Raw genomic sequence first — 17,080 nt, 5'->3', positions numbered from 1 at the left:
GCCACTTCCATTCACGAGTGGATACCATGCGCGACCATGGGGTCTCGAAAAGCACCCTAAACACGTAATTTCTATATTCTGAAAATGCACCCCTTAACAAGTATTGGCGTGTGAAACCCTACCCTTAACAAGTATTAGAAACAAAACGATACTCTTGGCAAATATTCCCTGAAATGAACCCCTAAACAAGTACAGGAATGTTTTATTGTTACGGGTCCTTCGGTTGTCGGCTTTACCTTATTTGGTTTAGAACGACCCCACCTTCTACACCTCGCGCAAATCGGACTCTAAACACGAAGTGTCGGGGCAAAAAGGACATCCTTTATAAAACATTTTAATTTTGTTTTATCATCCAGGCAGATTTGACCCTAAACACGTAATTTTCCTAGCGAAATAGATACCCTTTTTTCATTATTTTTGTGTTTTTGACACCCTTATCACGTTACGTACGTAACGTGCCCTATCGTGAAAAAGACATCCTTTTTACGTGTTTTTTTGGTCGCGCATGGTATCCACTCGTCAATGTAAGTGGCCCCCCCGGGGATATTTGTAGAAGAGGTGGATGGAAATTTTTTTCATCGCGTTCACATTCCAAAGTATTATGATATAGGTAAATAATTGAATGACATAGGGGGCCTATTCTATATCTACGGTACAATCCCGCCTCTTCTATATAACTCTTATCACGATCTGCCCTTGTAATGATGAGATGGGTGGCGAATAGGAAAGAGATGGAAAGCATTCGCTTCAATGGCTTCGCAAACGAGATATTACGAATCTATTTCAGAATGCACGCATTGGGTTTAGAAGCTGTAGACGTGATGTAATGATGCTGTCGTCTAGATCATTGTCTGTGCCTGACTTAAAGGGGTCTGCTAGTATGTTAGCCCTTGTTGTGTTCGATCTAAAAACTAGTTGTAACTCTTGGCTAGTGGCGAACATGTAAATCGCGTCCTAACAACTCAGATGTGAAACTCCACTTAAAACAACAAAATTGCTTTTTGCACCCCCAAATATATATGTACATATATATATATATATGTATGTATATAAAACAAAAAAATTAAGTCCCCCCTAAATCAAATTACTGTAACTTTTGAACCGAATTATTTTGAGATATGATATTTCATGGGTGGTTTTCAACACTCATTAAGCAACTCCTGGGGAAAAATGAGATTGATCGGTTGAGTCATGCATGAGTAATTAAAGATTGAATTAAAAATGACCATTTTTGAAAGTCACAGGAGTCGTTTTTCAGATTGTGAAAATACAAAGTTGGGCAAAAATTGTTTTTAGGTGAATTTTATGGTGTTATGCTGTTTTACTATCCATCATTTAACCATTTCAGACCAAATATTGATATCGTATGTTCATGGTTGAGTGAGCACGGTGCATTGCAGGGGTCGCGGAAGCGTGGGGGGGGGGCTTCAGCCCCCCACTTTTTTCCATAAGCAAGTACAAAAATGTAATAAGATTGTGATTTTTAGCATGGTCAGCCCCCCCCCCCCCCCTCTTTGAAAACTGCTCTGCGGCCCCTGTATTTTGACGTATCATCATAGGGTTTTTTGGTAGTATCTTCTACAACTTAAAATTTGAAAATGTTGATGGCTCCCCCGATTATAGGCCCCTCCCCCATTTGAAATTCTGGATCCACCACTGAACTGTCCATACATTCAACTGATCCTGAGAAATTGTTAGGAAAAGAATACATTCATGCAGTTTAAAGAGTATTCATTCCTAAGTTTTCGAATGTGGTCGCTCAACCATGAAAATGGTTAAAGTTCGGAAAGTTTTTGGTGATAGAAATGATGGATGATAAAAACAACAGCAATTAAAGACACATTTGAAACCAAATTTGCCCCCAATATTCACTTTATTACCCTTTAAAATGAGTCTGTGACATTGAAAATACAAATTTTTCCACTTTGATGCGTGCTCACTCATCCATAAATAAACAAATCGATTTCATTTTTGCACAGAATTCTGCCCATAGGTTGATGAACAGACATTGCTAAAGACAGCCTTGAAAAAAAGTTCCACCATATTGAATAAGGGGTTACGTATGCTTAAACATATGCACCCATAATGTACACAAGTCTATGAGAGAGGAAGTCAAAATTTTAGCAAATATGAAATGAGGGTTTATTTAATGGACGGTTTTTGTTACTTCTGCCAACAGTTATTTCATGAAACTTCGCACATGGCTTCAGAGTAACACAACCCAAAAGGTGCGCACACCAAAATAACAATTCAATATATATACGGTACAGAGTGGGGCCAAGGCCTTGATCTTTCTTCTCATTTGCATAATTTTCGAATATTGTGTGCTCACTGATGCATTAAACATCGGGATTTTCATAAAAATCAAATCAAATGAACTGTGCAAGGAGTTTTGTGACAGATATCCATAGTTACAAATTGCATTTTTTCCAATAACGTAAAAAAGAGCTAATCACATTCCACATGTTCATTCAAGCGTAAATGTTTAATTTGACACCTTTGAATCATTGAAGCATGTAAATTGGTCATGAACATAACGAAAAAGTTAAGAAAAGATCCTTTTCAGTTACCAAAATGAAGCAATACTTGCCTACGATATCTAAAAATCGCATTTTTTGTTTCCAATAAATGTTCATTGAACCGTGAAACGATGAATATTGTTGAAGATACTCTTACCAAAATATATTGATATATATGTGTAAAAATCCAATTATAGCAAATTTGGACTTGAGTTTATTAAACCGTGAAATTTAGCTTAAAAAAGTTGTATCGTCTTTTAGAAAATACCTTTTACAAGCCTTCTGACTATTTTACATGATGAGATTGTGGAATTAGTTCCAATAAAATGGAATCAAAGTCATGATATTTTGCTTGTGACTTTTGAAAAGTGACATTTTTGCCTTCTGACGGTGCTCACTGAAGCATTTACTCAGAGGGTAGCTTATAAAATTACCTACACGCTCATGTAAAAATATATCAAAAACTCGCCTTGGTTCGGAAATTATTGATGTTTGTTTAGGGGGTGACTTACTTTTTTTGTTGTGTATATAGATATATATGCAAGAAGCGTCTGGGATACGAACCCCGTTATTTAGCCATTGATACATGTATGTCGCTACAGTTGTGTAATAATTTATGGTAATGACTACATTATTTTTATGTGCAAGAACACACTAAGCGATAAAGTTGATCTTTTAGAATGAAAATCTAATTTTGTGTTGATTTTGACATATTAATATTTAGAAAATGAAATATGTTACCCCTTTCCTTTTTTTGTCGTGGAATATTAAGTAGCCCCCATCTGTAAGCCAGTCTGCGGCAGTGCGTGCCCCTTCCCTTCATCCGTTCGCTTCGTCATTGATAAACTACCCCTAAAAGACTGTGAATCATATACCTATCACTTTTGTCACCAATGAACCACAATCCCCAATAAAACAGTTTCAATTTATTGATTCTCCGTAGTAATACTTGGAAGATATGTAACAAAGTACACATACCCATTTGACCCAATTTATGAATATGGAAGCTAAGACTTTAAGACCATTTCCGAAGATCTTTTAGATTTCACTTTAATTTGACCGACTGACGGCAAAGATAATAAAAAGCGTTTTCCAGCACGTCTATAAATAAATTGGTTTCTTGTGTTGCCTTGCTCTTAATCTTCTAACTTAGAGATATTGAAATGAACACTATTCTGTCTGTGCTTTGTTTTATTGAATACACTGCCCCTGATAGTGCTAATAACAAAATATGCCTTTTATTGAGTAAGTATGTTGTGAACTATCATTCTTTTTTTTATTTATCGGCTGGGGTAATGTTCAGCATGTTCGGGGAAGTTTAACTCTTTTTTTTACACGGTCAAAGGTAAAATGTTGTGAAGAAGAATGACTTGACTGTATAGGTAATTGATAGGAGAATAAAGGATTTCGATATTTCTTGATTATTGTTATAACGATTGTTTGATATTACTATCATTAGTATTATTATTATTACGATCTCAATCATCATCATCATCGCCATTACCATTATCGGCATCAGCATCGCCATCACCTTCATAATCATAATAGCATTCTTACGTTACATCAAGCGTTTTTATAGAGAAGTATTTTTTCCTTCCCATTAGTCAATATACCCCCTCAACCTGACAAATTGACTTTCATGGGTAAACACCCTCTTTATTACCAACCTTTTGTAAAAATTTGATTTTGGGATTTGAACATAGTACCTTCTGTCAGCAATCTTTTGCTTTTCTTCTTGGAAAAAAAAATTAAACAAAACTAAGCCAAAGAAATTATGACTGTATTTTTGTGAAGTTTAGAGAGTTTGAAATATCTCTTTCTCTACTGATACCTTTCCTGAAAATTTGAATCCGCCATGCAATTGAACATAGCAGTGCTTCATGCATGTTAGTAATGTTTTCATTTCTTTAAAGAGATAATAACTAACATGATTATGGCTGTAATCTTCTCTTTTCCTCCCATTTTTTACAGATTTTATTGGGATCTTCTAATGCTGTGTCTGATCATGGCTAATGTCATCCTCCTACCGGTCGTTATAACTTTCTTCCACAACAAAGATATGAGTACGGGTTGGCTCATCTTTAACTGCTTCTCAGATACATTCTTCATCCTCGATCTCATCTGTAACTTCCGGACCGGCATCATGAATCCGAAGTCGGCCGAACAGGTACCGAAACAGTCCGAGACTGTCTGAATTTCGAACCTGGGTTCGAACATAATGCATATTTTGTTCGGTCTGATTTTGTTTATTTTCATTTCTAGTAAGTGGTTTGATGAAAATTGAAGTACTGTCGAAATAATAACAATTTGATCCCGATATGTTATATTCAGGTATCAGCTATCGGACGAGGTTATTCAATTTATGTCATTTCATTATGTTTTATTATAATTATAATCATTATTCATTATGCATGCATGCATGCTTTTTCTTGTGTGAAGTTTCACTGTTTCAGTCTGTTGAATATAATGAACGAAATGATAGTAACTTTTTGATTTAGGGTATAGAGTGCACTCTTCGGCGATATTTATGAATATACTCCCCGGCAAGTTACTATCATTATCTTCATACAAGTTTAAGTGACAAGGTAATAAGTCAGTGGATAATTTCTGTGTGTGGACATGGTGGCCTGCCTCATGAGTGCGAGCTCGTGGGATTGATCCCCGGCCTGACAAGTAAGAAGGGTAGTACTAATATTTGGCCTGCTATATAGGAGAACGGTTCATAAGAGCTGAAATGGATACGTACCCTGCATGGGCAAATAAGTATTATTTGTATGTTTTCTTTATTTTCAGGTGATCCTAAACCCCCGTCAAATAGCCTATCACTATCTCCGTTCATGGTTCATCATTGATCTCGTGTCTTCCATTCCTATGGATTACATCTTCCTCCTGGCCGGCGGTCAGAATCGCCATTTCCTCGAGGTGTCCAGGGCCCTCAAGATACTGCGCTTTGCCAAGCTCCTCAGCCTTCTCCGACTCCTGCGCCTCTCCAGACTCATGCGGTTCGTCAGCCAGTGGGAACAGGTGAGAGGTCAAAGGTTACAGTGGTCGCGGGACCATTGTGGTACCCTTTTACATGACAGGCCAGATTATTCTCATAGAAATTATAATTAATCTCAAAGGGTTTATAATTAATCTCACTGGGATTATGATCCCAATTTTAAGAGTCGATTTTCATGTCAATACGGTAAAGGTGGCAAATTTAGCAGAAGCGTGAAATGTGTCTGACCAGACGTGCACTGTCATTTATTACTAATTAAGATGCAAGGGAGTAGAGAGCAAAGGGGAAAGCAATAAATTATGGAGAATCTTTCTTCATTTAATTTGGAGTTAAAAACAAAACAAAACCTTTGTTCGGCAGTTGAGTTAAAAGGCGTTAAATGATTGGAACATTCTTTTTCTTCATTTTCTTTTGAAACCAAATTTATTTGAAGTGGTTTTGATTGTGTTTGATTGGTCATCACTTTCATTATGACTCAGATTTACCCTAAAATCTAACCAGTTCCTTGCCGCGCCGCATTTTGAAACTATATTTATTTCCCTTCATAGAGCTGCTCCTGAGTGGACAAAAGTTTGTTGCATAGCCACCATGAATATTCATTTTTCTTGACTCCACCCACAGGCCTTTAACGTAGCCAATGCGGTGATCCGAATCTGCAATCTAGTTTGCATGATGCTCCTGATTGGCCATTGGAATGGGTGCCTTCAGTATCTTGTGCCCATGCTACAAGACTATCCTGACCAATCATGGGTCGCCATCAACGGGCTCGAGGTAAAAACAACAGCAACAATCGCACTATTTCTTCTTTATAATTATGTATCAATGAACGTGATATTCCGCTTGAAAATATTTTACATGTTAAGAAAAAATGAAAACAGTAATATTGTTTTCTAGATTTAACAAGTCGTGTTCGTACATTCCATGTTTAATTTGTGTATGTTCTCCAAGTATTCTGAATGCATCCAGCAAGATATTGAGTCCCGATTTTCCTATAATGTCAACGGTCAAATAACCTAGTTATTATTGATCATAATGGCTACAAGTTTCGTTGTGTGGAAATATCACCTAGTACACCCTTACTGTTGTAATACACCTCAATAGTATTTTCCATTTTTCTTATGTACCATACAGGTTTAGTAAGTGGTAATAACTAGATGTAGAACGTCGAAAGAAGAATCGTATACGAAAGAAACTCAAGTCAATTTGACAAATTTTTTATCTAAATTTATGTAGCCATTGGTAGTACATGAACTGCTTATAATTCTCTCGAAGAGTCTGTTGCATTGAATCAAATATCACATTTAGCCTTAAATCGTATTCAGGTATTGATTTGGGAAGAGGTTAAGAGAAATTCACCAACTTGGTACGAATATACTGCCTATTACAAACGTTATGATCTCCTCTTGTAAATAAATATAATAATAATGAAAACTTCTCGGATCTACCCCATTTTAGCACGCACATTGGTGGGAGCAGTATACGTGGGCTCTCTTCAAGGCGCTGTCGCATATGCTGTGTATTGGGTATGGTAAGTTCCCGCCCCAGAGCATCACAGATGTGTGGTTGACCATCGTCAGTATGGTTTCCGGTGCCACCTGCTTCGCCCTCTTCATCGGCCACGCTACCAACCTCATCCAATCCATGGACTCATCAAGTAGACAGTACCGGGAAAAGGTGAGAAGATCGGGATGATGATGAGGAGGAGGAGAAAGCCAGGATGATGATGATGATGATGATGGTGGTGGTGATGATGGTGGTGGTGGTGGTGGTGGTTGTGGTGTTGATGGTTATGATGATGGTGGTGATGGTGATGGTGATGGTGATGATGTTGAAAATGGCCATATTTATGAAAGTGATGGTGGTGTTGGTACTGATGATGATGATGATGATGATGATAATGATGTTGATGTTGAAGATGGTGATGAAGATGGTGAGGATGATGATCATGATCATGATCATGATCATCATGAATATAATTTCCCCTCATGATATTGGCATGACGTGATAACTTTTGGATATAATAGAACAAGAAATTATTTACAGAAAATGTGTATGATAGTTGATTAATTACATGTTGATCATCAATGTGGGCACTTATTATTTGTTTTCAATGTTTTTTTTTGTCTTCCCTATAGTTAAAACAAGTTGAAGAATACATGCAATATCGCAAGCTACCGTCCCACTTAAGAAACAAGATTCTTGATTATTACGAGTACAGATACAGAGGGAAGATGTTCGATGAGAAACACATCTTTCGAGAAGTTTCAGAGAGTATACGACAGGTAAGGTATTCTAGATCATCGCACATCGTGCACACACCAATACCAATGCCTGAAATTGTGCTTGAACGCATTTCTCGAAAAGGAGAAATCCATAATTAATCTTGCTTGACTAAACGACATCTTCTTTGATCACAACTTAGCATTGAGAATGAATACTGAGAAATCTTGATCAAGTGTTTATTGTTTTCTGTCATCATGTTCTATTATAATTATTTTTACTATTCCAACGCAGAAATATGATAAATTACGCATTGTATAACATGAGCTCTAATATAGAAATGTAAATGTTTCACAATATGGACATGAAAACTAATCAACGCACATGCTTCAATAGTTTTGCATTAGAAATATATAAATTTATATAAATGACAGTAGGCAATCAATAAAAGGGTGACACAATAAAGAGGTGGGGGCTCATTTTCATAGTAACTGTTTTGCTTTTAACTATATTGCATTCATAACAATGCACTTTCATTTGAATAAAATAACTAAAATCAAGACTTATAAGTAATAAGGACATTGTATGATCAATATCTGCTGTTCGCGCAAAAATATAACCTACGCGATATACTTCATATTCAGAGTGACCTCTTTTGGCAGATGCAACATCTATCAACACCACGTCCTTAAAAATATATAGGCCCTATATATAAAAAAAATTGTTCAAGATCACATCGCATAAAAGCTCAGGGGTAATATCTGCATGTCAAAAACCTAATGCAATGTCACACCATGAAAGAACCGACTCCAAACCGACCGCTGCTGTCATTCGAAATAACATGATAGCCGTGATCGGTCTGGAGTGGATTTCACCAGTGTGACGGAGCAACCACTGGGGGAGGTGAACGCACCATGGTATCTGCGAAGTTCTGAATAAAATAAGAAGCTCTCACACTTGGTGCTGTCGCGAAATCTCTCCTCTATTACAAAGATTAAATCACTCTTTCACTTCCATAGGTTATCTCATGAAATGAATATTACAATTTATCCATGATTTGGGGGTGATGCAAGACCGGCTGTTTGTTAGGGGAGGGGGCGATTGAGTAATTTGGAATAGTTCTCCGCCAATGGACTTCAATTACTCCCGTTGAATATCGACTTCCTTTAGATAAAAATACGAGAGTTTAAAAATCTCTGACTAGGACTTTGCGGCAACAAATTATCATCATTTGTCATCATCGTCAATCCTTTTTTAATCATCATCATCGTCATCATCAACAACCAACACTATTATCATCACTGACATCACCATCAACACCATCATCATCCTCTTTGTCATCATCAGCTAGAAGTTATTCATCAACGTCGTTGTCATCGTGATCATCATCATCATCACCATCACTAGCAACATCATCATCACGACTCTCTTTTTTCTTCTTTTTTCATCATCACCACTATCACCACCACCACCATCATCATCATCATTACCAACACCATTATCATCATCATCACCACCACTACCACTATCGTCATCATCATCATCACTACCACCACCACCACTACCACCATCATCATCACTACCACCACTATCATCATCATCATCGTCGTCGTCGTCACCATCGTCATTAACATAATCATCATCCCCATCATAATCATTTTCATCATTGGTATAATCGTTAAGTCTAAGCAATCACTGCAATGCCGAAACCGAACGGAATCCCTGTGCCCCTTTCTCCTTCCAACCCCAGTCGTTGGTTGACCCGTCTGGTTGCCTCGACCGTGGGGATGGCGCAGGTGTTTCGGATACGTAAACCATAGTGTATTTCCTTTTTATTAGAGCACGCCATGTTGGCAAGGGGCTGTCGAAATGAAAAGCTGAAACGACAGTCCGTTGCATTATTGAGGATACCTATATGCTAGAAGCAGATTATTTTTTTTAAGTAGCTCGTCAACCATTGATTACATGTTAACACAAAGGAACGATGCATGTATGCCTATATAGTCCACAGTCAAGCTAAATAGTTGGTGGCAAAAAGAATATGAAAGTAGTTTTCAGTCTATGAATGTAAATCCAGGCTGATTAATAAAAGCAACGAAGTTCCTTAGTGTTACATCTTCTGTAACCTGGAATAACTGGTATGTCAAAAAGTAGGTTCAGTTCAGTGTATACTTAATCCCATTTTCAATATCTTTATCAAATAAAATCCATTGAACGCGGCCAAGGAATACATTGAAAATACAATGCATGCAAAGGAAATATCAGAATTAGATATGAAACTAAAATGTGTAAATTGATAATTGTCTGTAGTATCATTTGATCTTTTGGGCCTGGTGAAACCATGACAATAATTATGATAAAAGATTAAAAGGTGGTCCATGTCCACCAAATTATAAATCATGATGTTAAATTCATATTAAAGTGGAACTCCATGCTGACAATAACTAATTAGATAAAATAATATTAATTGGCAAAAAGATAAATATTTTCACCAAAATCTGATGAAAATCAAATAAGTTATCTAATATCAAGTTCGAAATATAAATATGCGGCAGATGAACTCATCAGCTTACTCATTGCATATTCTTGTGGACATGCATATCATTTTTATTTCGCTGAAATAATGATGCAAATGTTTGAATTTTCAGTGTTTTTTCTGACTTTATCTGTTCAAATCGCATACGCTTTCATGTCTATGTTTACAATATAAAAAAATGAAATTTCATTTAGAGATGACCTCTACATTTTTTTAAAAATAGGTCTACTAGATTCCCCGTATATTTTTCTCTATCTATAGGATGTCGCCAACTATAATTGTCGCGACCTGGTCGCTTCCGTCCCATTCTTCGTCGGTGCCGATGCTAACTTCGTCACTCGCGTGGTCACATTATTAGAATTTGAGGTCTTCCAGCCCGGCGACACCGTCATTCAGGAGGGTACGTTCGGTGATCGCATGTTCTTCATCCAGCAAGGCATCGTCGATATCATCATGTCCGATGGCGTCATTGCGACGTCACTCAGCGATGGCTCGTATTTCGGCGGTAAGGATATGGTATTAGGGCATCTTCGCAATCACTACGCTGACACTTTCTATAACGCAGACAATTTTTGGTGAATTAAAGTCCTTCAATGACAAAACATCCTTTGTCAAAAATCGGGGAATCAAATAGCTGCGTCGTCCTGAACTCTGGACTTAAAAAAAAATAGTTTCAATTTTTCGTCCGGTCTGAATCTTCGGACGATCTGCTGTCCCGGTCCATCAACTTTCGACAAAAACCTTTCAGCTGTCCATTGTGATTTGACGTGCATTTTCGAAAGAATTAGTGCATTGTAGAAAACTTATGCGTAGTGATTTCAAAAGTACGCGAATGTGGAAGGAAGGTGGAAGTTGATAGGGATTTTATTAACTGATTGCAGAATGCATGAGTCATTGAAAGCTTGCAACCAGAGGAACAAAGGCTTGATGTCCTCTTCTGATATGTAGACTATTTTTTCAGTCTTATCATGATGATTTTTCACATGATAGTGAATGTATTAACTAGTTATTTTTAATCAAGGTCATCGTCCCATTTTTGAAGGGTTCTATAATTTCAAATTCGATATTAGATTTCAAAGTCCACCGTGACTCGCATCTTCCGGGGACTTTTCAGTGCTTGTGTGTCCATTTAGATTGTTTTCTTTTTACATCAAGCAAAGAATGACGATCGAGACATAACTTGTGTATTGTCTTCTTATTATCAATGACACATACCAAAACTTGATGTTTCTAAATCAAAGTAGTAAAATTTAGTAATCTTCTCCTCTCAGATCACTTATTTATAATTACTGATTTTCTCTCAAATATGTTTTTCATGTCATGGACAGAAATCTGCCTCCTGACCCGCGAGCGCCGCGTGGCCTCGGTGAAGTGCGAGACCTACTGCTCACTCTTCTCGCTCTCCGTCCAGCATTTCAACCACGTGCTCGAAGAGTTTCCCGCCATGAGGAAGACGATGGAGGAAATAGCCGTTCGTCGTCTGACGCGCATCGGCAAGGAATCGAGCATGCTGAAATCGCACCTACAGAGCCCCACCATCCGGGATACCGCCCCTCTCTTTCCGCTCCCTCCCGAGACGCCGTCATTTGTCACGTGAGTACTTTACGAAACGTGACGGGAGTTTTAGCTCCACGACGCGCGACGGTTTCAAGAACATAGAAAATACATTGTCAAATATCATTCATGACAAACACAACTAATAAGTCATTCTGGAAAATTGGTGACTCAAAACAGCAGTTTCGTCCCAGACTCTAGACAAACGACATATTTGCAATATTTTTGTCAGCTCTGGTACTAAGGAGGAAACTCTTGGCGATCGTTTCATCAATATTTTAATCCGACAAGTTGTCAGATCTGACATCTTTCCATGATTTTGATTGGCTGAGAGGCACTGTTCCTATGGAAACTGTCGGATAAAATGGGACTTGTCGGATAAAACGTCCGACAAGTCCTTTCATGAAATGCCCCCCTGTTCTTGTTCACCAGTTTTCGACAAAGACTTCTCAGCCATTCCTTGTCATTTGACGGGCATTTTCAATATATTAACTGTGTTCTTGAATCAGTCGTGCATCGCGGTGCAAAACTCTCTATCACGGGATGTAGCCTACAATGGATATGTTACAATGGAAATATTATATCGAGCCAAAGAAGTCATACTCAATATACAGGCCTATAATTATCATGGAGAACAATATTCCATGCACGTGTTCACAGAACCATTGACTGCATGGACCGACGCTATGAATGAATAATGTCGTTGGAATCATGTCATGAAAATCATCAGCAACCATGGGGTGCTGTAGAATTCCCGCATTCACAGAAGGGATATGAGATCTATTTTCAGGCGGTTTATCCGCTCTGTTACGTATATATTAAAGCCTGACATTGCACATTCCTCCTCAATGACAATGAAAGTCTACTTGAGCCTTTGAAATGCTTTTGAAGTGAGCGATATTTTTAAATATATTATGAAATGATTATTGCCATTTTGATTTTGAATGCACATTGTTACGCAAATATTCCTTTGTCTTTATCATGACATCTTCCTCTTGCTTTGTGATTCTTCACAGTGAAATGCAACGGAACCGATTCTTCAACGACGACGACGACGACACACCGAACAGGACCCGCGCCGACGTGGAACATGGGTCACATGAGAACGTCATCGCCATCATGGACGGGAGTCTCTCTGACCTCCGGGTAGAGAACGAAATCCAGTCCAGTAGATCGACGACCAGCGGAAAAAGGAGGAAATTTCAGCAACACACAACCGAACTTTGAAACTAACAAAATACGGCGATTCCGGAGATTTGATAATTACGCAAAGCAGACCTTTGGTGTTTTTTACTTGATATGTGAAGAAGAAAATATTGTTATCGTTAATCAGATTTGTAAACTGAGAAATCATAATTCGACATTTCTTTCATGGTTTCCTTATGGAGGAAATACTCAGAACAACGTGTTGGTAGCCGCTATAGAATTGTCGTCTTGCCTAACTTGTATTATGAGAAATATACTCATTTTGGCGCTTTTATACTTACAAAATGAAACGAATGCTTTATTCAACACACTTATTCAAATATTGTTATCTGGTTTAGAAAGTTAGGTATTTTCTTGGTAAATGTCAGCAGAGCCTTTTATCTAATCCCTAGAAATGGATGAAATTTATTTTTAAGAATCATATTTTGAAGGGATTGGCTGCACAAGTCTTTCCAATTGCTGAATGTTACGGCTGAGGATAAGGATTTGATATATGCAATGAAAAGAGAAAACAAATATTTTTGTAACTTTATGGCGAAAGATAGTGAATTGATGATTAGAACATGGTGTTGGATCTAGGACGATATATAGCTGTCCTTTTCCACTCTCTACAAAGCTTTAAATCAATACAATTATTGTTGGAAAAATAAGTGTGCAATATTGATGAAATGTGAGAAACTTTATTTAAAAAAGAAGAAAAATTGCTATATTCTGAGTCGAGATTCATTTGTCGCATCTTGTCCCATCTATTCTACATTTCAAATTTCACTCTCTATACTCTCTCTCCCTCTCTCTAAGTTAGGTTATCGACTATCTTTCTATTACCCATCCATCGTTTGAGATATCTACCTATCTATCTATCTATCTTTCTTTCTTTCTATCAAAACAATGAGAAATTTCTGTATTTCTAACAGTTGTTTAAAAGCAATTTCAAATATCAATTTGGCCACATTATATAGGTGATGTCATTATGACGTATGGTATTAAAGGACGACTATTACATTTGCTCCGATGCAACCCCAGGGAAGTGGTTCATCAACATTATTGTCCGACAAGTTACTTTCATTGATGTTGATTGGCTAAGAAGCACTGTTACTATGGCAACTGTCGGATAAAATGGACGTACATGTCGGATAAAAAGTCTGACAAGTCATTTCATGAAATGCTCCCCTGATATTCGAAATCCAGCATTGTCTATAACAGAAGTGGAGGGGAGGAGAAAACTGGTCATCCACATAATCTACATTTTTTTCCAATCGACCACTGGAAGAACTATAAATTGGTGGAGGAGGTCCTAAAAACTGAAGTTTGTTACATTTTAAGCTTTGTTTTTAAAACAAGATACGGTATTTCATAAGGTCTAAACAAATGTGAGCGCGAAGCACCAACCGATTTGTTTTTTTTTAGATTCTGTGTATTCAAACATGAAAACGAAACTCTAAACACTTTTAGTACTCGTGAAAAAAAGTTGCGTATAAAAAAAATGTACATTTCATCAGATACGGGAACTTTTTGTAGAGGTTCATAAAGAAGATAGGCTTACATTTCTCTGTTATCAAATAACGTGAGCCCGCAGTGAGAACTGAAAGTTATTGATATTCAGACCTGAAAAGTGAACATTTCAAGAAGATGAAAATGTGTTTCTATAAAATGTTATTGTATAATTTTGCGTAAAAAACTGCATTCGGAAGAAATTTTTTGGACAAAATTGGCACACCATTTTGGGTTAATAGTCTCGGAAATCAATTATGTAACTTCAGGGTTCTTCTTTTTTTTTCAATAAGCGCATGTCAATAATCAATTCTAATCGGTGAAACAGTGCCTATAATAATTGCTTATAACAAATATTTGGTGAAAAAAAGGAACGAGACAGTAATTTTGGCACTAAAATGTCACATGATAGGTTGCTATAATAGTGAACAATATGTAACTTGCCATCATAGATCACATATTGTATTTGTATGATGCACAGAAGCCTATATACCCAGATTGCTAAACAATCCTAAATAAATGTGTATTTGAAATTAAACACTTCACTTGATACACAAAAGAGTCGGACAGCTCTTTCGAGCAAAGTTATTAATTTATACAAAGAAATTCTGCTTTTTGATGCTTGTGTTAACATACGACATAGACAAGATTCTTGAATCTATAGCAACGTGTATTTTATATTGTAAAGAATGCAATAAATACATATTTATGATTTTGTATGAAACGAAAGAATCTTGAGTTGGATTTTTAAAGTGTTCTGAGAGCGTAAAAGCGACTCTACACCGGCACCTAAGTCCACCCCAACAAAACGTTGAACAAAAAGAGAAAATTTTAACAAGCATAACATTGAAAATTTCATCAAAATCGGATGTAAAATAAGAAAGAAATGATATTTTGAAATTTTGCTTAATTTCACAAAACTGTTATTCATGTCCCGAACGGTATGTAAATTAGGAGACTGATGACGTCACTCACTATTTCTTTTTGTTATTTCATCATATGAAATATTCTAATTTTCTCCTAATTGGAAGGTAAAACAAGTTTTCTTCCTCCATGAACATGAAGAATTACAATTGTTTTAAAATTCAGTCAATCTTGTCCTTATCGTCAAATATGTAAAAATTGAAATATTGTATAATGTTTTTGAAGCGAGTACTTTTTTCATGATAATGATAATAATAGCTTGATTTATAAAGCGCTTTTTGCCTGAGGATACAAAGCGCTGCTATTATTACCCCGGCTTTAGCTCGAGCTACAATCACCGGCGCTCAGTGCATTCAAGGAAATAATCCTGCCGGATACCCATTCACCTCACCTGGGTCGAGTGCAGCACAGTGTGGATAAATTTCTTGCTGAAGGAAAACACGACATGGCTAGGGTTCGAACCCACGACCCTCTGTTTGAAAGGCGAGAGTCAGAACCACTAGACCACGATATTATATCAAACAATAAAAAAAGAAATAGTGATTAAGGGACATCATGGACTCTCGCATTTGCCTGTTGCTGAGTTGTGCATGAAAATAACAAAACTTTAAAATGTCATAACTTTCTTATTTTACATCCGATTTTGATGACATTTACAGCATTATTCTCGTCTGATTTTTCTCTATTAATTTATAAATAAACAATATTCTGGGGTGGACTTGACCTTTAAAGGTGAAGTTCACCCTGACGATAAGTTGTTTTTAACATGGACCCTTCTCAATCTTCGTAGGGTTGTAATTTGAATTTGATAATTTGTTTTTCAATAGAACATAATGAATAGAAATATTATCCTTTTCTGATAGAAGGGGGTATGAAATGACGTGCCTGATATATCAGGGCGCACATAAATTGACTTTATTTCGAAAAAGGCATTTTGGGGAATTGATATCACAGGATGAGATATGAAGGAGCTGTTGGTCTGTGACGTCACAAAATCAAAACATTCATAACTCCGTTATTCTTTGAAATATTTTCATAACACATTATTTGATATTTTTCCCCATGTTTTCTGATTCTATCAGAACCAACTTTTCACCAGAGGGTGAGGTTTGCATTTAAGATCAAGGGCGGAAAGAAAAAGTGAGAATTATGAGGCAAGGTGGCAAGAAAAATGTGGGGAGGGGGGGGGTAAATGAAATCGAAACCTTGATATTGAGAGACGGAGAATATGAAGACCATCGGAGGAAAGGCTGGAGAGCGAACTGGTGAAATAAAATATAGAGGATTAACTACGGGATGTGAGAGATACAGAGTATAGAATAGAAAAGGGAGAATGGGAGACAGAAAGCAAGAGAGGGGAGGAGAGGGGGGATGGGGAGGAAGGGATAGGAGCAGCGTTCTAACCTCCCCCTGTTAAAAGATTAACAAAGAATATAGTTTGATGAAAACCGAATGCTTTCCCTTTTAAACTTTTCAGAAATCACTATTATAAATATTTGAGGAAAATAATGCGACAGTTTCGCTTTAATAATTTTGGGGGTTAGTTTTTATGCAGGCGTTAAACCCATTTTCCCTCAAGGAAGTTATTTCTGCCATGACGAGGCTACTTTTCTAAAGTTAATGACGAAA

At 37.1% G+C, this 17,080-nt stretch overlaps 1 protein-coding gene across 1 annotated transcript in view; it reads left to right on the top strand.

The window, feature by feature from the left end:
* Positions 1-15,226, top strand: part of LOC121415406 (potassium/sodium hyperpolarization-activated cyclic nucleotide-gated channel 2-like) — a 43,338-nt gene extending 28,112 nt beyond the window's left edge. The window contains exons 2-9 of the mRNA XM_041608605.1: positions 4,491-4,686; positions 5,313-5,543; positions 6,142-6,291; positions 6,976-7,194; positions 7,656-7,802; positions 10,538-10,781; positions 11,605-11,869; positions 12,847-15,226. Coding sequence (XP_041464539.1) covers positions 4,491-4,686; positions 5,313-5,543; positions 6,142-6,291; positions 6,976-7,194; positions 7,656-7,802; positions 10,538-10,781; positions 11,605-11,869; positions 12,847-13,057 — 1,663 coding nt within the window. The 3' untranslated portion in view covers positions 13,058-15,226. The remainder of the gene's footprint in view (positions 1-4,490; positions 4,687-5,312; positions 5,544-6,141; positions 6,292-6,975; positions 7,195-7,655; positions 7,803-10,537; positions 10,782-11,604; positions 11,870-12,846) is intronic.
* The last annotated feature ends 1,854 nt before the right edge of the window (positions 15,227-17,080 follow it).

Source organism: Lytechinus variegatus, chromosome 5 (genome assembly GCF_018143015.1).
Source record: "Lytechinus variegatus isolate NC3 chromosome 5, Lvar_3.0, whole genome shotgun sequence".
Classification (NCBI taxonomy): Eukaryota; Metazoa; Echinodermata; class Echinoidea; order Temnopleuroida; family Toxopneustidae; genus Lytechinus; species Lytechinus variegatus.
The sequence above is the reverse complement of the archived record's forward strand: the minus strand, read 5'-3'. Positions and strand labels throughout refer to the sequence as shown.